Here is a 22,044-nt window from a genome sequence, read left to right as displayed (position 1 = left end):
GTGAACTGAACAACGGTCATATAGACAGGTATCTCTCTACAATCCCCCATAAACATGCACCCTCAGACTAGTGGGGCATTCATGTTCATTTCAATAGGGGAGCGGGGTTAAGCCACTGTCATGCACCTCTAACAATTCTTATCTCCCGGGGAAACAAAAGATTGCACCTCCGCCAGAGGACTGGCGTTGTGGCATTTGACGTCATCGCTGATGCCTCTGGACACCAGTCCTCTGGTGGAGGTGCAATGCGCATTATACCTGTTATAATCTACCTCACCTGCGTCTGGTAAGGCCCCATGCACACGACAGTGGCCGTAATTACGGGCCCGGCTGGCCGCGGACAGCTGAATGGGTCCGTAATTACGGACGAATCCTACGGTTGTGTGCATGGGGCCTAAGCTGGACGATTTAATTGGATCTCCTATATTTAAATACATCCGTGTGACTCACTGGCGCCACCACCAGACGAAGGCTTTCAGCCGAAACACGAATCGGGGAGAGACGCCAGGTAGCCATTCCTACCTTCACCCTCCCATGGGTATGCTATCACTATGTATTAACAATTTTTGACTATATCGCTGCATTGCTAACCTTCTAATGAGTTTGTTTGGAATAGCTATTTTATGCATATACTGTTGTGTGGAGGGTTTTTGAAGATTGGGGTTTGGATGGATTGTTCCCCCTCCCCCCATCTAAAACAAATTGTGACCTACTTTGTTTCTTTAACCCCTTAAGGACGCAGCCTAGTTTTGGCCTTAAGGCTCAGAGCCCATTTTTCAAATCTGACATATTTCACTTTATGTGGTAATAACGTCGGAATGCTTAAACCTACCCAAGCGATTCTGAGATTGTTTTCTCGTGACACATTGGGCTTCATGTTCGTGATAAAATTTGGTCGATATATTCAGTGTTTATTGGTGAAAAATTGCAAAATTTAGAGAAAATTTTGAAAAAATTGCATTTTTCAGAATTTAAATGCATCTGCTTGTAAAACAGACGGTTATACCACCCAAAATAGTTACTAGTTCACATTTCCCATATGTCTACTTTAGATTGGCATCGTTTTTTGAACATTCTTTTATTTTTCTAGGACGTTACAAGGCTTAGAACATAAACTGCAATTTCTCATATTTTTAAGAAAATTTCAAAAGCCTTTTTTTTAAGGTACCTCTTGAGTTCTGAAGTGGCTTTGTGGGGCCTATGTATTAGAAACCCTGATAAAACACCCCATTTTAAAAACTAGACCCCTCAAAGTATTCAAAACAGCAGTTATAAAGTTTTTTAACCCTTCAGGCATTTCACAGGAATTAAAGCAAAGTGGAGGTGAAATTTGCAAATTTCATTTTTCTTGCTGAATTTCAATTTTATTCATTTTTTTTTCTGTAACAAAGAAGGTTTTACCAGAGAAACACTACTATATATGTATTGTCCAGATTCTGCCGTTTTTAGAAATGTCCCACATGTGGCCCTACTGCGCTCGTGGACTAAAAGACAAGCCCTAGAAGCAAAGAAGCACCTAGTGCATTTTGAGTCCTCTTTTTTATTAGAATATATTTTAGGCAGCATGCCAGGTTTGAAGAGGTGTTGAGGTGTCAAAACAGTAGGAATCCCCCAATAGTGACCCCATTTTGTAAACTACACCCCTCAAGGAATTCATTTAGGGTTGTTGTTACCATTTTGACCGCACATTTTTTTCACAGCACGTATTTGAATTGGGCTCTGAAATGAAAAAAATGTCATTTTTTCCAATAAAATGTCATTTGTGATCAAAATTTCTTATTTTCACAGGGAACAAAATACCCCATTTTGTTGCCCAATTTGTCCTTAGTGTGGCAGTACCCCATTTGTGGTGATAAACTGCCGTTTGGGCCCATGGGAGGGCTCAGAAGGAAAGGAGCGCTATATGTTTGTTGGAGTCCAGATTTTGTTGGATTGGTTTTCGGGTGCCATGTCGCATTTGCAGAGCCTCAGAGGTATCAAAGCAATGGAAACCCACCAAAAGTGACCCCATTTTGGAAACTACACCCCTCAAGGAATTCATTTATGGTTGTTGTTAGCATTTTGACCGCACAGTTTTTTCACAGCACCTATTTCAATTGGGCTGTGACATTAAAAAAATGTCATTTTTTCCAATAAGATGTAATTTTTTACCAAAATTTCTTATTTTCACAGGGAACAAAATACTCAATTTTGTTGCCCAATTTCTCCTGAGTGCATCAATACCCCATTTGTGGCAATAAACTGCCGTTTGGGCCCATGGGAGGCCTCAGAAGGGAAGGAGCGCTGTGTGTTCTTTGGAGTACAGATTTTGCTGGTTTGGTTTTCGTGTGCCATGTCGCATTTGCAGAGCCCCAGAGGTATCAAAGCAATGGAAACCCACCAGAAGTGACCCCATTTTGGAAACTACACCCCTCAAGGAATTCATTTATGGGTAATGTGACCATTTAGACCCCATAGTTTCTTCACAGAACTTATTTGAATTGGGCTGGGAATGAAAACAAAATTATTTTTGTCAAATAATATGTAGTTTTGGCTGAAAATTTCTTATTTTCACAAGAAACAAAATACCCCATTCTGTTGCACAATTTGTTCTGAGTGCCGCAATACCCCATTTGTTGTGATAAACTGCCGTTTGGGCCCATGGGAGGGCTCAGAAGGAAAGGACCACCATTTGGCCTACTCGGGATTTTCTAGTGCGAAGTCATGTATGCAGAAGCCCCTGAGGTACCAGTACAGTTGAAACCCGCAAGAAGTGACCCCGTTTTAAAAACTACACCCTTAAGGCATTCATCTAGAGGTGTAGTGACCATTTTGACCGGAGACCTACACCCCATAAACTGTAATGTGGGTTCTCCCGGGTATGGCAATACCCTACATGTGGCTGTTATCAGCTGCCTGGACACACAGCAGGGCCCAGAGGGGAAAGACGAGGGGGGATAAGCTGTGCGGAGTGCATCAGGGTAAGTAAAATTGGGGTAAATTATAAACCAAGGGATGTATGATAAATTTTAAAACACTTTCATACAGAGCTCTGGTTATTCGGGACACGTGTCACATTGATATATTGTGTCCTCCCTTATCCCCCTCTTATAGCAGACTTTGCACCTCTTTTGACTTTTTCCCTTCTTGCCAGTTTGGGGAACTTCCCCTGGAAAGTGTTGCCCTGGTACGATGCGTGTGGGCTCGCTTCCAGAAGTACTGGGTGCCCCCCCTTCTTGGTCCCTAAAGATTAGGTTCTTGATAATCACCTCTTGAAATTCCAGGAAAGTTCCCGTCTGGCCTGCACATCGACGTAGCACGTACGCATTGTACAAAGCCATCTGTATGATGTGCCCGGCCAGCTTCTTATACCACACCGCATGGCGCTGTAGGGCTTCAGGGCTTGATCTTACAAGTCCATCCCTCCCATGTACCTATTGTAGTCCAGGATGCAGTCTGGTTTGGGGGTGGCCTTTCCTTCATATATCCTAAACCTGTAGGTATACCCTGATGCACTCTCACAGCTTATACATCTTCACGCCATACCTTGCCCTCTTACCCGGCAGGTACTCGCGGAATTGAACCCTCCCTTTAAAATGTACCAGGGACTCATCAATAGAAATACACTTCTCGGGGGTGTATGCTTGGGAAAACCGGGCACTGGAACGGTCTAATAGGGGTCTCCGTTTATACAAACGGTCAAAACTGGGGTAATCTCGGGGTGGGCACGACTCATTATCAGTATAATGTAAGAAGCGAAGTATTGCCTCATTTATTCATTTTTTTAGGTTCCAGTTCAGTTCTGAAGTTGCTTTGAGGGGCCCATATATTAGAAACCCCTATCAAATACCCCATTTTAGAAACTAGACCCCTCAAAGTATTCACAACAGCATGTAGAAAGTTTATGAACCCTTTAGGTGTTTCACAAAAATTTAGAGCAAAGTAGAGGTGAAATTTACTTTATTTTTTTGTCAGAAAATCCTCTTTATACCATTTTTTTTATAACACAAAAGGATTTATCAGTGAAACGCAACTCAATACTTATTACCCAGATTCTGCAGTTTAGAGAAATATCCCACATGTGGCCCTTGGGCGGTAATGGACTGAAGCACCGGCCTCCGAAGCAAAGGAGCACCCAGTGGATTTTGAGGCCTCTTTTTTATTAGGCACTATGTCCGGTTTGAAGAGGTCTTGTGGTGCCAAAACATTGGGAACCCCCCAAAAGTGACCCCAATTTGGAAACTAGACCCCTTGAGGAATCCATTGTAGTTTTCTTGGGGTGCATGCGGCTTTTTGATCAGTTTTTATTCTATTTTTAGGTGGCGTGGTGACTAAAAAACAGCAATTCTACTATTGTTTTTTTTTCGTTTTTTTTTACAGCGTTCACCGTGCGCTATAAATGACATATTCACTTTATTCTGCGGGGCGATACGATTACGGCGATACCAGATGTTTATAGTTTTTTTTTATGTCTTATGGCGTTTGCACAATAAAATACGTTTTGTAAACAATCATTCACTTTTTGTGTTACCTTATTCTAAGAGCCATAACGTTTTTATTTTTCAATCAATAAAGCCGTGCGAGGACTTATTTTTTGCGTAACGAACTGTAGTTTTGATCAGTACCATTTTTAGGTGCATGCGACTTTTTGATCTCTTTTTATTCCATTTTTTGGGAGGTGAAGTGACCAAAGAATTGTGATTGTGGTACGGTTTATTATTATTTTATTTTACGGCGTTCACCGTGTGGGATAAATAATGAAATAATTTTGTAGTTCAGGCCGTTACGGACGCGGCGATACCAATTATGTATAGTTTATTTGTTTGTTTATATATTTTTATTAATAATAAAGGACTGATAAGGTAAAAAGGGGGATTTTTACTTTTATTACTTTTAAATCTTTTATTTTCTAATTTTTACACATCTTTTTTTAACTTTTTTTTCACTTTATTACTTTGTCCCACTAGGGGACTTGAGGGCAGGAGGCTCTGATCGCTATTCTAATACACTGCACTACATGCGTAGTGCAGTGTATTAGAACTGTCAGCTACTCACTGACAGCAAGCATAGTGGGTCCTGACGTTGTCAGGACCCACTAGGCTTCCGTCTATGGCATAGCCGGACGCCATTGTTTGGTGTCCGGTTGCCATAGTCACCATCGCCGGCCGCTATCGCGTAGCAGGCCGGCGATGGCAGCTTAACCCCTAAAAAGCCGCGATCTCTATAGAACGCGGCTTTTAAGGGGTTAATCAGCGGGGACACAGCGATCGGTCCCCGCTGTAGGAGCTGTGACAGCTGCTGAACAAGACAGCAGCGTCACAGCTCCTGTATGTGTCGGGAGGACGGCCGAAACGGCCGTTACTCCCGAGACGTACTATTACGGCATGGAGCGCGAACGATACAGCTGCCATGACGTAATAGTACGTCAAGGAGCGGGAAGGGGTTAATGAGTCCATGAATGCTTGCTGCTGCCTGGTGTCTGCTTATCACACTGTGGAAATCATCTCCGAATTTTCACACACACACACACACACACACACACACACACACACACACACACACACACACTTTTATGCTTTTGTACTTCAATAAAAATTAGATCTTTTATACTGTATTGGTGTCCCATAGACTGCATCTCTTTTTAGGTTATTATATATGATGTAGTGACATAGCTCCATATGACTCCAGTGACGTAGCGTACCCAAGCGGAGATAAGCAGCCGGGAACTCAGGCTGCTTTGGAGATCTTGAGGGTGATGGAATACCAGCACCTTCCCTCCCTCTGTCCTGCCCCTCAAAGCAGAGACTATCCCCCATTTAAAGGAACAGTGTCATCACAAATTATTTTTTTATATGTTAAAGATGTTAGTGCTTTATTAAAAACGTTTATATTCATTTGTGTGTTTGTGTTTTACTTTTTCTTATTTTTACACTTTTTCTTCCCTATGGGGGCTGCCATTTTTTGTTCCATTTCTGTGTGTGTCGATTAACGACACATACAGACATGGAATACGGCAGCCACAGTCCCATAGGGACTGCGAACGGCTCCCGTCCCATTGACTGCAGTGTACGGCGTCTGTGTGGGAACTGCGCATGCGCCGCTCCCACACAGTCCTATTCAAAATTGGCGCCGTCCGGCGCCATTTTCCTGTGGACCGGAAGTCGCGGCCGGACAGTAATATTACTACTTCCGGTCGCGGCTTCCGGATTTGTGCACTTGCACCAGCGGCAGCAAACGGAGCGGACGGGCCGGAGGGAGCCGCGGCGGCAGGAGCAGGTAAGAGATTTCAATGTATGTTCGTGTTTGTGTGTGTTTACTACTGTATGTAAACCTACTACACTGTGGGTTAGCTCAAAAAATGGCGACACTCAGTGTAGGAGGTTACATCGTTCAAACCCCTCGTTTATCCCGGCACTAGCCAGGATAAAGGAGGGGGGGATGCTGAGAGCTCACTAGAGCGAGGGCTTTTAACCCAATGTTGCAATGCTGCAATTTTGGGAACAGCTCCATCTAGTGACCAAAAATGGGTAGTATTATAAATTAGAAATCATTTATAATATTACCTGGACTCGTGCAAAAAAATAAAAAAAATTTGAACAGTGTTTAATCACCCACACACTAAATGTTTAATTTTTAAAAAAAAAACATGTTTTTCTGGCAATACATTCCCTTTAAGATCTTCAAAACAGGCAGAGTCCCCGGGGGCTTATCTCTGCCCGGAGAAGCCACTTCACTGGAGCTTTCAGTGACATAACTGGGAGCTTCCCTGAGGTAGCCCCAGCGATGTAACTATCCCAGGGAAGCTTCAGTGACGTAGCTTCCGTGAGCCATCATAAAAAGCAGCCGGTGACACTGGCTGCTCTCAAAGAATTGCGTTGCAGGGATAGTCGGGCCCCAATGTGTTGTGGTTATGTGTGGGAATCTCTGTGTGGCAAAGCTCTGTGTGGATCCCAGAGTTGATATTCTATATCATTAACCATTGCCTTACATCACGGTGAGACAATCCCTCAAGTGTGCGGGCAGAGCGGCCTCTGCTTCATCGGGAAGCTCCAATGATCACTGTCCATAGATGGACAGTTACGTCACTGGGGCTTTTCCGAAGTATCTGTGAAACGGAGGCCAGTGATAGATGCCTTTTAGTGGCATCTACCACCCATAGGTGGCAATGTATAGGTTTATTCTTTTGGACATAGAACCCTTTGCAGTAGATCCAAAGCTTAACAGCAAAGACAGTTGGACTACCAGTTGTATTCACTACTGCCGGCACACGACCTTCCCACAAGATTGTTCCATTACTTGTGTGTGATACAATAGAATACAAAGGGAAAAGTAAAATGAAACTAATATAGTATGACAGATGCTGGTGCTTTGGCTTCTTAGTGGACTGTAGATTAGCATTGTGCTTTAATAACAAGATTTCAAGCGCTGCCATTCTCACTGGTATACAGTGCTAGTGTGCAAATAGGATTCCAAAAGTGTTTTGAAACTAGTCATGAGTGAAACAATTCCAGGCATGGTGATTCAACTAAATATGTCAGTGAAACAGAAGAAGGCAAGTTTGATTTCAACCTAAACTCTCTAGCCCTAAACCATGATTCTCGACATTACAGGAAACAAACTTGCAAAACTATGTAGAAATTGTTTTTTTTTGCCTAATTCAAAAGATATTTGTCCTACCTGAAGTTGTTGTAGGTCATCCTCTTGTATGTTCTGGGATAAGTTGTAAATCTGTAAGATAAAGAGTTGTAAGAGTAGCATTAGTAGTGGAGATTAACAGCATCAGATAGAAATATCAGAAACGTGTATAGTACGACCAAAAATAATAATATACCAGAAATCGGCACACTGTTATATATTTATTCATTACCGAGTGATTTACGGCCTTATATCAGTATAGAACTGAGAGTATACAGAAAAAGTGCTACATGTTGTCCAGCTGGTAATGATGGTGTGCAGGAATATTCAGTGAGACTCCTCAGTTATCACTAGATTTTTCATAGGTCAAGGAGAATGTATTAAAGAGGTTTTCAGGTTTTGGGAAAACTAAAGGCCCTTTTACACAGGCCCATTATCGGGCAAACGAAAGTTCATATGAACGCTTGTTTCCGATAATTGCCCAGAGTAAACAGATCAGCCAAAGAACGACAAATGTTCATTCATCGGCTGATCGTATAGTTTATGCAGCATGAAATATTATCGTTGTCGGAAGAACATCTCCTTGTGTAAAAAGGGAGATGTGCTGCCAACATGATCATAGTAATGAGCGCTCGTCCCCACACATTACTGATAATAGCTCCATGTGCCAGGAGTAAACGAGTGCCGATCGACAAGCTGTCTTATTGAACGACGATTGTTTACACGGCCCATATCAGGTCGTGTAAGAGGACCCAAAGCTTAACCACTGTGCAATGAAACATTATGCAACTTTCTAGCATACTTTGGGATTCAACTCCTCACCATTTTCAAGGCAGAACACACAAATCTCTATTCTGTATGGATAGTGAGCTACAATGTTACTATTTAGCTCAGATGACTATATACAATTGGAGCAGCAGATGTCTGTACAGATATTTAGGATCTGGATGTAAAAAAGGAATGACCGCAAACCGATATCTTTAAAAATGATGAGGAATCTGAACACAATGTAAATTAGAAAGCTGTATTTTTTTTCCGTTTTAGGCCCCATGCACACAACAGTATTTTCATCTATCCCGAAATACTGACCATAAATACGTATCAGTAGGCATCCGTATTTCATCCGTATATACGGATCCTTACAAAAAGAGGGAGGTTGCAAATTATGTCATCAACATGTTGCCTAAAAATGATTCCGTAAATACGGACGGTTTACGGATGCACATCAGTAGTCGTCCGTATTTACAGAAGCTCCCATAGACTTCTTTGGGAGAGTCCTTGCCGTAATTACTGACAAGAATAGGACAGGTTCTATAATTTTTTAAGCACGGACACCCATCAGTAAAAATACTGAAAGGTGTCCGTGGCCAATAGAAATGAATGGGTCCGTAATTACTGTCAGTATTTACTGCCTGTAATTACTGATGAAAAATACTGTTGTGTGCATGGGGCTTAGAGAGTCTTTTTTTTTTCCACATAAAATCAGGGGGAAAAACCTATTAGATATGGCTACAGAAGTTTTAAACATTAGTATATCAGTCTTCCTCTCGAAGGAGGAAGAAGAACACGTGAAAGATAAAAAAGGATTACTGACGTTACACAAAATGAAATGATGCACAGAGAAACGTTTAGTTAACTCCTTAACGACTGCCCACCTTCTTTTGACTGCAGGCGGTGCAGGTGCTTCGTCTACAGCGAACATCTTTTGGCGTCGCTGTAGAAGAGGCTGATGAGCGCTCATTCTCTAAGCCGGAGCTGTAACTTACAGCTCCTGATCTTAGAACAGCCTGCTAAATACAGCTGGGGCCGGAAAACATTCCAACCCCAGCTGTTTAACCCTTTGATCGCCGCGGTCCTTGACCTCGGCATGATCAAAGGGGACTCCCCTTTTTGATCTCTTCATCGGAAACCCGGTGACGTGATCAAAGACCAGGGAATCCCTCTGCAGTCAGCCCTGGGAACTTGAAAGGACCCCAGGGCTGTCTGTTTAGTTGGCCTGCTGTTAGAGCACACTATGTGCCGTTCTAACAGCAGCCTGTGTCAAAGTCACACAGTATAATGTATTAGCATACAGGAGTATGCTAATACATTATAAGTAAAAAATAAAGTTGTAAGTAAAGTTATCGCTTAACGGGATTAAAAAAAAAAAAAAAAAAAGTAACAAAAAATAAATAAATAAAACGTTGTCCCAAAAAGAAGGTCACTATTTTGCATTAAATATATTTTATTGCCCCTACATTACATAAAAACAAAAGACCTACACATATTAGGTATAAAACAAAGAAAAAAAGAACAAGATAATTGAACAAAACCAGCACACTTTGGGTAAGATTTGAGTAGCAAAATACAAAATATTTAATTATTAAAATATTAGACAATATTCAGTAAAACATGAAAATACAAAAAAACACATATCCATGTTATAGTAAGAACACAATTCCAATATCCCGAGCCATAAATGCATGCATCCAAGCAGTCCCTATCCTTTCCAGGACATAGACAGTGTTGAACTCAGGGAAAGGTCATCCACATGTAGGTGAAAGTAACCAACTTGTGAAGATATGTGCCAAGGTAGAGACAGATCCAGACAAAGCCGAAAAGGCTATGAGAAATATGATGGAGGGCGGAGGTTTGCTCGGACCCTATCCTAACTGGACCCCGTCCTGAAAAACGTGTTGGGACCTGTACTACACTTCTAACATAAAGGTACCGGTGAATGAACACTCAGCCACGAGGTTGGAATCACAGTCTTTTGGCTTCATCTGGGGAGTGTATCATACATCTCTCCCGCAAACACATGAAGTGAACTTGATGCTGTTAATTTCCTAAAGGGATTGATCGGCTCTTTTCCTTGGCACATATCTTCACAACTTGGTTACTTTCACCTACATGTGGATGACCTTTCCCTGAGTTCAACACTGTCTATGTCCTGGAAAGGATAGGGACTGCTTGGATGCATGCATTTATGGCTCGGGATATTGGAATAGTGTTCTTACTATAACATGGATATGTGTTTTTTTGTATTTTCATGTTTTACTGAATATTGTCTAATATTTTAATAATTAAATATTTTGTATTTTGCTACTCAAATCTTACCCAAAGTGTGCTGGTTTTGTTCAATTATCTTGTTCTTTTTTTCTTTGTCTTATATTTATATTGGATGGCACCGTGCATTTATTTTGTTGCATTTATTGGGTTATTTAAATAGGATAATCTTCCTTCTTTTATTACATATTAGGTATCTACACGACCGTAATAACCTGAAAAATTAATGTAACGGTTATTTAGTGCGAAACGTGAACGGGATAAAAAATAAACAAGAAAAATAATGCCAAGAATCGATTTTTCCCATATTCACGCCGTAATAAAAAAAATAAAAATTCTACCCCAAAACTGCGAAAACAAAAAAATATATATACTATTTCTCTTGCATAAAACAAGGCCTCGTACAGTCACGTCAATGAAAAAATAAAAAAAAGTTATGACTGCTGAAAGGCAGAGAGGCAAAAACAGAAATGTAATTGGTCATTAAGGCCTTTTTAGGCCCGGTCATTAAGGGGTTAAAGAAAGAGTAGCATTTCCAATATCAAAAAGAGAGAGATCAAGTAGAAAAATGAAAAATAAAATAGCACTTTAAAATTCACTTACCTGGATGGAACTTGTCATGGTACTGAGAGCAAAAATAGTAGCACAGTCTTTCACTGTGGACTGACTGTCAAATGCCCCCTGTGTGTCCATCAGGACCACTGCAACCTGATAAACGGAGAACATCATATGTGTTATCCAGAAAATTTGCCATAAATAGCCAAGTCCCCAACTATCAGATGTTTCTGTTACTCCCATAGACCATAAAGAAAATGACAGGCCAGCTTTCCCCTGCCTCTTTTACTCTTTGCAGCTTCTACTGATCAACAGTAGTGATGGGACCTTTAAATAGTGGGGGTCCCAAAGTTGGATATGCTATGTATATCTACTGTCAGAATACACCTTTAAATATTCAAAAGCCATAACAGTATTTCTCATTAAGAGAATTCAAATAAAAATGAATATTATTAAGACAATGGAATGATTTAGCTCACCTCCTTACCACCCGGTTTATTCATGGTGAACACCTCACTCCAGATTTGGATACCAGTGGTGTCTGGTTCTGAACCCCCTTTCCAAGAAAACCCAGTAAGAGGATCATCGTCCTCCCCCAGCCAGTTCTTTTCATTACCATCTTTCTGCAGAGCACATAAAAGTAAAGTTATGAGTTTATTTTTGGTCAATACAAAAGGAAAGTCCTTTTATGTTGGATATTTTAGCTAGTAGTATCTCATGCTATATGTACACACATGGATGTTACCGGTTACCTACAAAAAGTACATCCCTAGCAAAAATTGTGGAAGGTACATAAGAAATATGGACATTGGAATGATGAAAGTATTAGAAAAACTTTTATTTTAGGTAATATAAGGTGTTTCATTTTTATATATTTATGATATGTATGGAGTTGAAATCATCAGTATGAAAAGGTTTATAGTACCATAATTCTCACCTGAAAAGCTCATGGAGTGTCAGAGATATTTCTTAAGATGACCATAGATGTAAAGATTTGAAACGATACAAAAAGGAGTGTCTTTTTTTTTTTTTAAATCTGAACTTTGGGAAGATATGCACAAATATATTTCCCACAATGCAAATATTGTATCTATCGTGTGAAATATCAAATATCATTTGGATTGCCCCACATGTATTTTTCGCAGGTGATAGTAAAAGAAGAATTACCGTAAATTTCAATTATTATTGTAGCAACGAGTATTGTTATCAATCATAAATGAGTTTGACAGGAATATATCTATTGGTCATTATTGTTTGATCAGTGGAGGTCCTCAGAATATGGGGAGACTAAATACCAGAAACAATAAGAAAAAACGATAGTATGGAAACGGAGGGCTTGCTAAATTCTGACTAATATGAACTGCTTGTAAAGTATTTTTGAGGTCAAGTAACAAGTATTTGTCTTTTCCTAAATGTCATTGGTGTACTGTAAGATAAACGTATTGTATATGGGCACATAACGCTGTTTTTAAGGCATCACCTGGCTGTACACATATCTTAGCATGAAGTCGAGCAGGAAAGATTTCCCTTTTCGGAAAGCACCAGCCACGGAAACAACTACAACATCCAAATCGCGAATATGGTCCTGAAGTAGTACAGAGGCGAGGGCCTCCTCATCCAGCTGGAAGGAGTGATCATCCTTTTGAACTATAACAACCTGGACAGGGCCAGGAGTTGATGGAGCCATGTCTGCAAAGAAAAACAGGCAGAGAGATGAATATCAGAATGAAACCACAAGACTTAAATGAATACTAATGCTCACGCTTCCTCATATACATCATAATAAAATGCTGTTAATCCAGTTTTGGGGTGATCGGGTTCGCAAGAGACACAGTTTAGGCTTCGTTCACATCTGCATAGGGACTCCGTTCATGGGTTCCGTCTCAGCTTTTTTTTTATCAGGGGAACCCTAGACGGGATCCAAGTTGAAAAACGGAAACCATAGGCTTCCATTTGCATCACCATTGATTTCAATTGATCCGGTGCAAATGGTTGTCCCCGTTGTGTAAGGGTTCCATCGTTTTGCTAGAATTTATACCGTAGTCGACTGCTCTATTCGTTCCGTCAAAACGACAGAACCCCTGCACAACGGTGACAAACGGAAACCATTTGCACCTATGTTTTTCGTTTGTTTCAGTTTGGATTCCTTTCACGTGTTTCCCTTATGGAAAGCTCAGACGGAACCCATCAACAGAGTCCCGAGGCAGATGTGAACGAAGCTTTAGGCTACATTCACACGAGTGTGACAGATTTACGTGCGTAAATCGGTCTGTGTGAGTTGTGTTTTGCATCAGTGTGCTTTGTGTGTGACATGCGTTTTTCACGCACTTGCAAGCACTTTGTTTTGTTTTTTTCAGATTTACAGATAAATATAGGATGATCAAGGCAATGAATTTCCAGTTACTCAACATTATATAAAGATTATTAAAACATAAATAAATATGTGATCAATGGTGAAACTATGCTTAAAAGAATAATCCACTAGCAACACAGCAATATGGAAAGCAGCAGGAACAAAACGAAGAACCTCTGACCTATGTGAACAATCTGCTAATAACAAGCTGTATACATACAGCTGCTTTATATTACGGAGAGGCTGGCATGACAGCACTAATTAAACGTCGGATACCGGCTATTAAGGCACATTAAACATAGCAAAATAAATAAAATATAACTTCAAGGCTGAATGGTAACAAGAACGCAAGCATTTGGAAGAGAAATAAAAAAGTACCAACTTACGAGAGTAGGAGCAGTGATACCAACAGGGGAGAGGCACATACCCGGCAGAGGAAATACAGTGTCCTGTGCCAACAGATGTGACTCATCGGAGACACAGCTTTAATATACATATACATTTTTTTTTAACCATAAACCGGCATGGAGTGAGATGACACATAACTGAGACGGGGTGGAGTGAATGGTTCATAAAGAAAAACAGAGGGAGTTTATTAGTCTAGAACAAGTACATAAATGTGAAGCAGGGAATGGCATGAAGTCTACTACATAAAGATCTTATATGGTGATGCTCGGCCCCTGTGGATGTCTGACCTACGTCTCTGTGAGAAGCAGACCAGCAAGTCAAGAACTGTCCCAATGTATGAACTGGACAAAGAAAGCTACACTTAAAGGGAAGGTGTCATGATTTTATTTATTTTTTTATTATATTTCTTTTAACAACCTGCATGCATCATATGTTCTAGGGCGAGCTACACTGGGAAGAAGGATCTGGGTGTACTTGTAAATCATAAACTGAACAACAGCATGCAATGTCAATCAGCTGCTTCAAGGGCCAGCAAGATATTGTCATGTATTAAAAGAGGCATGGACTCGCGGGACAGGGATGTAATATTACCACTTTACAAAGCATTAGTGAGGCCTCATCTAGAATATGCAGTCCAGTTCTGGGCTCCAGTTCATAGAAAGAATGTCCTGGAGTTGGAAAAAATACAAAGAAGAGCAACAAAACTAATAAGGGGCATGGAGAATCTAAGTTATGAGGAAAGATTAAAAGAACTAAACCTATTTAGCCTTGAAAAAAGATTACTAAGGGGGGGGGGGGGGCATGATTAACTCATAAATATATGAAAGGCACAAAAATATGGTGAAATCCTGTTCCTTGTAAAACCCCCTCAAAAAACAAGGGGGCACTCCCTCCGTCTGGAAAAAGAAAGGTTCAACCTGCGGAGGCGACAAGCCTTCTTTACTGTGAATCTATGGAATAGCCTACCGCAGGAGCTGGTCGCAGCAGGGACAGTTGATGACTTTAAAAAAGGCTTAGATAAATTCCTAGAACAAAAAAACATTAGCTCCTATGTGTAGAATTTTTTCATTTGTATTTTTTTTTTTTACTTCCCCTTTCCCATCCCTTGGTTGAACTTGATGGACATGAGTCTTTTTTCAACCGTACAAACTATGTAACATAATATTAACAAAAATTTTATTTAATTGTGTTCTCATTTTTTACTTTTTAATGTATTTTTACTTTTACTTCTCTATGGGGCTGCCTTTTTTTTCATCTCTATATGTGTAGATTAACGACACATACAGAGATGGAATACGGCACATACAGCCCCATAGAGAATGCGAACGGGAGCCGTTCCATCCCGAGAAGCGTACGCCGCTCCCACACAGACCAAAACTAAGCTCGTTCGTAGAGCGAAATCCGGCACTATTTTCATGTGGACCGGAAGCTGCTGCCGGAAGTAAGATGACTACTTCCGACCGTGGCTTCCGGCCATATGTTCAACGAAGTAAGGGCGAAAGGAATAGGAGTGTAGACCAGCGGAGGCGGCGGAAGGAGCAGGTAATTTATGTTCGTGTATGTGATGTGTGTATTACGTTCGTGTATGTTCGTGTTATACGGTCTGCTGAGCCCTGTATCTAATCCTCCTACACTGTGCAGTCACTCAGAAAATGGCGGCACACAGTGTAGCAGGTTTGAAGACATTAAAACCCCTCCTTCTCCTGGCACTAGCCAGAAGAAGAGAGGGGGGATTGTGTGAGTACACTAGAGGAGAGTGTGTCCACCCCAAATTTGCAGCATAAATCAATGAGGTTGCTTTACCACAGTGACTATGCTGCAATTTTGGGAACTGCTCCCTCTAGTGGCCAGCACATGGAAATGTTATAAATTAGAATCTAATTTATATTTCCTGACATGTGAAAAAATTAAAACGATGTGTAATCACTTAAATAGTAATTGTTTAACTGAAAAAAAAAATTATTATTTCTAGCGACACATTCCGTTTAAAGTGGCTGCGATTACATTTATCATCATTTTTTTTCAGTTAGGAATGTTGGCAGGTATAACGTAATCTAAGGAACCATAATAGAAATCATAAACAGACAAGGGGCTCTAAACCTATGTGATACTATTAACCACAACCTCATAAATACCAGACTAGAATGGATTATATCAGCTTGATTTTTTCGGTCAATGACTGAGGGACCGAAAATACCGATTAAAACGAACGTCAATTTTAGATTGGAAATATGGGTAAGGCCCCACGCAGCGGTGTTGACCCGGCACGCTGTTCAGTAAGGTTGTCAAATTGATTGTTAATGGCCTGTATAAAAGTGCTGGTTACCGCACAATTTTGTAGGTAACTAGCAATTTTTCCCGCAACACTAAGCAATTTGACAACTGTGGCGAACAGGGCGCCAGCACAGCTTTTGGTCGCATTGTGGCTGGGTCGATGCCGCTCTGTGGGGTCTTACACTAATTAGAAAACAGGGAGGAGAGGGACCCTGGTGAAGCTTCTCACTTACTATTTCAGTAGAACAGCTTGAAGGGGAAGTAAGGAGACGCAGAGACAAAAGGGGAAATTGGCTCAGATTACATAGCACAGATCGAACATCACAACACCCAAAAGCAGCGAAAGAGAAAATGTGCATTTACAGAAACCAACAGAGGGTAGAAAAAAAGATTGAAAAAAAAATGCAGAATAGACACAACATTTGGACTACATATAATATACATCAACAACTGCCTAAAGAATGATTGTGATTACCTTTTGCAATGGGTCCGCTTTAAGAAAAACACTAGGCCTCATGCACACGACCGTATTTTTTCCCACCCGTAAATACTGGCGTAAATACGGGTCCGGTGTCACACGTATTCGAGCCGTTTTGCACCAGTATTTACGAACCCGTGCCCGTAAATATGGGTCCGGTGTCACCCGTATTCCACCCATATTTACGGGCACGTTTTTGGCGGCAAAATAGCACTGCACTAAATCGGCAGCCCCTTCTCTCTATCAGTGCAGGATAGAGAGAAGGGACAGCCCTTTCTGTAATAAAAGTTAAAGAAATTCATACTTACCCGGCCGTTGTCTTGGTGACGCGTCCCTCTCTTCACATCCAGCCCGACATCCCTGGATGACGCGGCAGTCCATGTGACCGCTGCAGCCTGTGATTGACCTGTGATTGGCTGCAGCGGTCACATGGCCTGAAACGTCATCCAGGACGTCGGGCCGGATGTCGAGAGGGACGCGTCACCAAGGCAACGGGCGGGAGACCGGACTGGAGGAAGCAGGAAGTTCTCGGTAAGTATGAACGTCTTTTATTTTTATTTTTTACAGGTTTATACTGATCGGTAGTCACTGTCCAGGGTGCTGAAAGAGTTACTGCCGATCAGTTAACTCTTTCAGCTCCCTGGACAGTGACTATTTACTGACGTCGCTTAGCAACGCTGCCGTAATGACGGGTGCACACATGTAGCCACCCGTCATTACGAGAGCTCCATAGACTTCTATGGACTGTCCGTGCCGTTATTACGGCCTGAAATAGGACATGTTCTATCTTTTTCAACGGCACGGGCACCTTCCCGTGAGAAAACGGGAAGGCACCCGTCGCCAATAGAAGTCTATGAGCCCGTTATTAGGGGTCGTAATCACGACCCGTAATAACGGGAGTTTTTACGGTCGTGTGCATGAGCCTGTACACACATGGAAATGGCATGCACAAAAACCTGTTCAGCAGTACATGGAATGCCTATGAGTCACTATTCAGACCCATAGTCTCTCTGCGTGGTGCTTCTGTGAGACATCGTATTCTCCTCTAGAAGCAACGTGACATGTGATGTAGAATGCCACAAAATCCATTCGAAAAAACTCTTGCCTCCGATTTCACACAGAAAAAGTATGGGCCCTTAGCTTTCTATAGGGTCCATATTCGGGATTGGGTGATGTAGAACAGGAATCTGGCAATGTGAATAAAACCTTGTTTACTGTATACATCACCCACATGTAACTGCAATTTTAAGGCCTCCTGCACATGGGACGGAAAAGCTACAGAATTTCCATCTGGAATATCCATCCAGAAATTCTGCATTGTATTACAGTAGCAGCAAAGTGGATGACATTGGAACAAACCTTATCCACACGCTGCACAAAAAAACCTGCAGAAAACAAGTGTGCACAAACTGACCTGAGATGCGGATTCCCAATCTGCAGCATCTCAACCTATCTTGCGTAAACACGCATTTCTGTCCCATGGGCAGGCGGCCTAAAGAGGACCGGTCACCTCCCCTGACATGTCTGTTTTAGTAAATAATTGTATACTCCATGGAATAAGAATTCTGGAGCATCATTCTTAGAACTCTACGTTGTATTATTCCTCTGTTATTCCTCCTATAAACCTATGAATAAATGGACAACTGAGTGTTATCAGCTGGGGGCGTGTCCTTACTGACTGAGTGAGACTGTGTAGGGATAGACCCCTAGGAATAACATCAAGTTATCCATTAATTTATTTATACATTTTTGGGAGGAATAACAGAGGAATAGCAGAACATAGAGTTCTAAGAAAATATGTTCAAGAATTGTTATTTCATGGGGAATACAGACAATTACTCAAATACACACGGCAGTAGAGGTAAAGTCCTCTCTAATCATCTGATGAAATTGGAGAGATATTAGATAGTTTGATGTTGATTTATAGTAAGTGTGGCTCCGCTTACAATTCAGTGTTTAAAGGACATTGCAACGATTAGACTAATAACTCCAAGCTGCTGGAAATCGCATAAACCTCTATGTAGGGCTCATAATTATAGAAGAATAGAAATTATGATTGCAGTCGAAATGGTCAGATCTGCGCAACGGGGGATTAAGTGTTTTGCCCTGGTCTTGTTTCAGAGATTTATCCAATTTCTCTACTTGGCTCTCAGGTTCCTAACCTTATTATAACACGGTAACCGTTCGATATACTCAATAAGGGATTTCGCCCTTATCCTCCTTCCCTTATGTGTCTCTGGTCAATATTTCTTTCATTTATCTTCCTTATTTGATGGACATAGGTTCTATAATTTATTTTGGTTGGTCAAGATCTGTTGATTGCAGAAGACGGCTCTAAAACATTGTGCAGATTTGTATCATCTATTACATGGCACTTCTTTCATACTATTGCTATGACATTTACATATTTTCTTACCGATGTGCAATGTAAGGCTTTGTTCACATCTGCGTTAGGGTCCCGGTCTGACGTTCCGTCTGAGCTTTCCGTCAGAACGGGACCCTGAACAGACACCAACTGACACAGACGGAAACCAGAGGTTTCCATTTCCATTGTTTTCAATGGTGACGGATCTGGTGCCCGTGGTTTCCGTTTGTCTCGGTTGTGCACCGGACCCGTCGTTTTGCCGCACGCCAGCAAGGTCCAGTAAAAAAAATAAACTGGTTTTATTTGCCCATGTTTAGAGCCAAGCGACGTTTCAGTTCCACCATGGAACTTTTTTCAAGCAAAGTGATACATGTGAACCAAGTATTTAAGACATGTGAACTAGTTACCTCATTAACCCTATCCGCACCAGGACGTAACTGTCCGTCGTCGCGGGAGGTTACTTCCCGCACGAAGACGTACAGTTACTGAGTTTTTCCCGCTGCACACTGTTGGCGACATTGTGCACCGGGAGGTCAGCTGTCGCCGACAGTTGACACTCCACTCTTGCCGACCAGTGGTCCTTTGCCGCTGGTTTCGGCAAATTAACCCTTTAAATTCGGCGATCAGCTGCAATCGCCGAATTTTGGGGGTTTCTAACATATCGGCAGACCCCGGTCTGAAATCGCGGGGTTTGCCGATAGTTACTATGGCAAACGGAAGCCAAACAATGGCTTCCGGGTCTGCCATGGACGGAAGTCCATCAGGACCAACCTTCGGCTGGTCCTGATAGGCTTCCTGTCAGAGTGACAGGAAGTCACTGTGTCGTTCCCGATGGCACACTGTCGGCGACAGTGTGCATCGGGAACTTGGAGATCAGCTGTCCCCGACAGCTGACAATCCAGTGTTGCCGATCAGCGGCTCATCGGCGCTGATTTCGGCAATTAACCCGTTACATGCGGGGCTCGATTGCGATCTCCGCATGTAGCGGGTTCGTAGCGCATCAGCAGCCCCCATGCAATCATGGGGGCTTCTGATGCTTGTGATGGCACCCGGGGGCCAAAAAACGGCCCCCGGATCTGCCATGTATGTCAGCCTATGAGGATCAGCCTCTACAAGAAATAACAGTCACTTTCACCATATGGCTGGGTTCACACGAGCATGTTACGTCCGTACAGGACGGAACGTATTTCGGCCGCAAGTCCCGGACCGAACGCACTGCAGGGAGCCGGGCTCCTAGCATCATAGTTATGTACGATGCTAGGAGTCCCTGCCTCGCTGCAGGACAACTGTCCCGTACTGTAATAATTTTTTCAGTACGGGACAGTAGTTCCACGTAGAGGCAGGGACTTCTAGCATCATACATAGCTATGATGCTAGGAGCCCGACTCCCTGCAGTGTGTTCGGTCCGGGACTTGCGGACGAAATACGTTCCGTCCATTACGGATGTAACATGCTCGTGTGAACCCAGCCTATCTCGGCTTGTCACATGACTACATACTTGTGGTTTAACAGATAGATTTGTAGTCATTACTCCTAGCTAAGAACTGAAATTCCATTATAATCCCAAAAATTATTTCTACAACATCAATATTTTCATAGAAATTGTTAAAGCTGAATAATGTTCTACCATTCTTAAAAGTAAATCAGCACAGACGCAAGAAAAACAAAATATAGTTATATAACCAGTGTTTTTGTCGTGCGACTTGTCACTCTTTCCCTTTATGCCCGGTCTCATTACAATCTGAGGCTGGATTCACACGAGCGTGGCGTTTTTGCGTACGCAAAAAGGCAGCGTTTTGCCTGCGCAAAAGCTCAGCGTTTTGCCTGCGCAAAAACCACTTAACAGCTCCGTGTGGCAGCAGCGTATGATGCGCGGCTGCGTGCTTTTCGCGCAGCCGCCATCATTATGACACTCCATTTGGATGTTTGGAAACAGAAAAGCAAGTGGTGCTTTTCGGTTTTCATTCATCCTTTTGACTGATGTTGCGCGAATAACGCGCGTCCCACGGAAGTGCTTCCGTGTGGCTTGCGTGATGCGCGAAAAACGCCCAAAGAACGGACATGTCGTGACTTTTTTTCAGCGGACTCACGCTGAGTAAAAATCACACACATGTCCGCACGGCCCCATAGACTAATATAGGTTCGTGCGAAGCGTGTGAAAGTCACGCGCGTTGCACGGACGTATTTCCCGTTCGTCTGAATAAGGCCTCATACTGACATAGAAGAATCAATATTTTATCGTGGCGTATCACCTATAGAGCAATACAATGCAAGAAGTCGCTCTGCTGTTGTTCTCGGAAATCTGTGCTGGATCTGCAACGGAAGGCCCTAAAGGAGCCTCCAACGCAGATGTGAACAGAGTCTTAAGGGGTTTTTACACAGGACGATTATCGGGCAGACGAGCGTTTATATAACGCTGGTTGTCGATAATTGCCCAGTGTAAACAGGAGCACGATCAGCAGATGACCGAGCAAACACTCGATCAACTGCTGGTCGTATCGTTTTAAAAAAGTAAAAGATTAGCGTTGTTGGCAGCACATCGCTCTGTTTAACCCCTTCCCGACATTTGACGTATCCATACGCCAAAGTTGGGTAGAGGAAGGATGGAGCGATCCCGCTAGTTTAACTCTAAATGCTGCGGTCAATACCGACAGCAGCATTTAAATAGTCAGAAAGAGGGGGGCGACCCCGTCTAACAGGTCATCGCGCTCCCCCCCGCAACGCAATCACGCGGGGGGGTGATGGTTGTTATGGCTGCCTGGGGGCTTAATGAACGCCCCCAGGTCCGCCATCCTTGTACACCTATTAAGCCTTGCCTCCGGCGGGGCTTAATAGGTGCCTGTCAGAATTCAAAATATACTACCCCTAGGGGGACTAATAGAAAAAGTAAAAATTAGTTATCCCTTTCACGACCAATGACGAAAATGAACGTCATGGTCGGCTGCTAGTTCC

General features: G+C 42.3%; 1 protein-coding gene across 2 annotated transcripts in view; it reads right to left on the bottom strand.

The window, feature by feature from the left end:
- Positions 1–22,044, bottom strand: part of ATL3 (atlastin GTPase 3) — a 93,077-nt gene that overhangs the window by 24,030 nt on the left and 47,003 nt on the right. For both annotated transcript variants that reach the window (XM_075837214.1, XM_075837213.1), the window contains exons 2-5: positions 12,695–12,903; positions 11,694–11,837; positions 11,263–11,367; positions 7,657–7,707 (exon numbers count right to left, since the gene is read on the bottom strand). In XM_075837214.1, coding sequence (XP_075693329.1) covers positions 7,657–7,707; positions 11,263–11,367; positions 11,694–11,837; positions 12,695–12,901 — 507 coding nt within the window. In that variant the 5' untranslated portion in view covers positions 12,902–12,903. The remainder of the gene's footprint in view (positions 1–7,656; positions 7,708–11,262; positions 11,368–11,693; positions 11,838–12,694; positions 12,904–22,044) is intronic.

This window comes from Rhinoderma darwinii, chromosome 9, assembly GCF_050947455.1.
Source record: "Rhinoderma darwinii isolate aRhiDar2 chromosome 9, aRhiDar2.hap1, whole genome shotgun sequence".
In the NCBI taxonomy this organism is placed as follows: domain Eukaryota; kingdom Metazoa; phylum Chordata; class Amphibia; order Anura; family Rhinodermatidae; genus Rhinoderma; species Rhinoderma darwinii.
The sequence above is the reverse complement of the archived record's forward strand: the minus strand, read 5'-3'. Positions and strand labels throughout refer to the sequence as shown.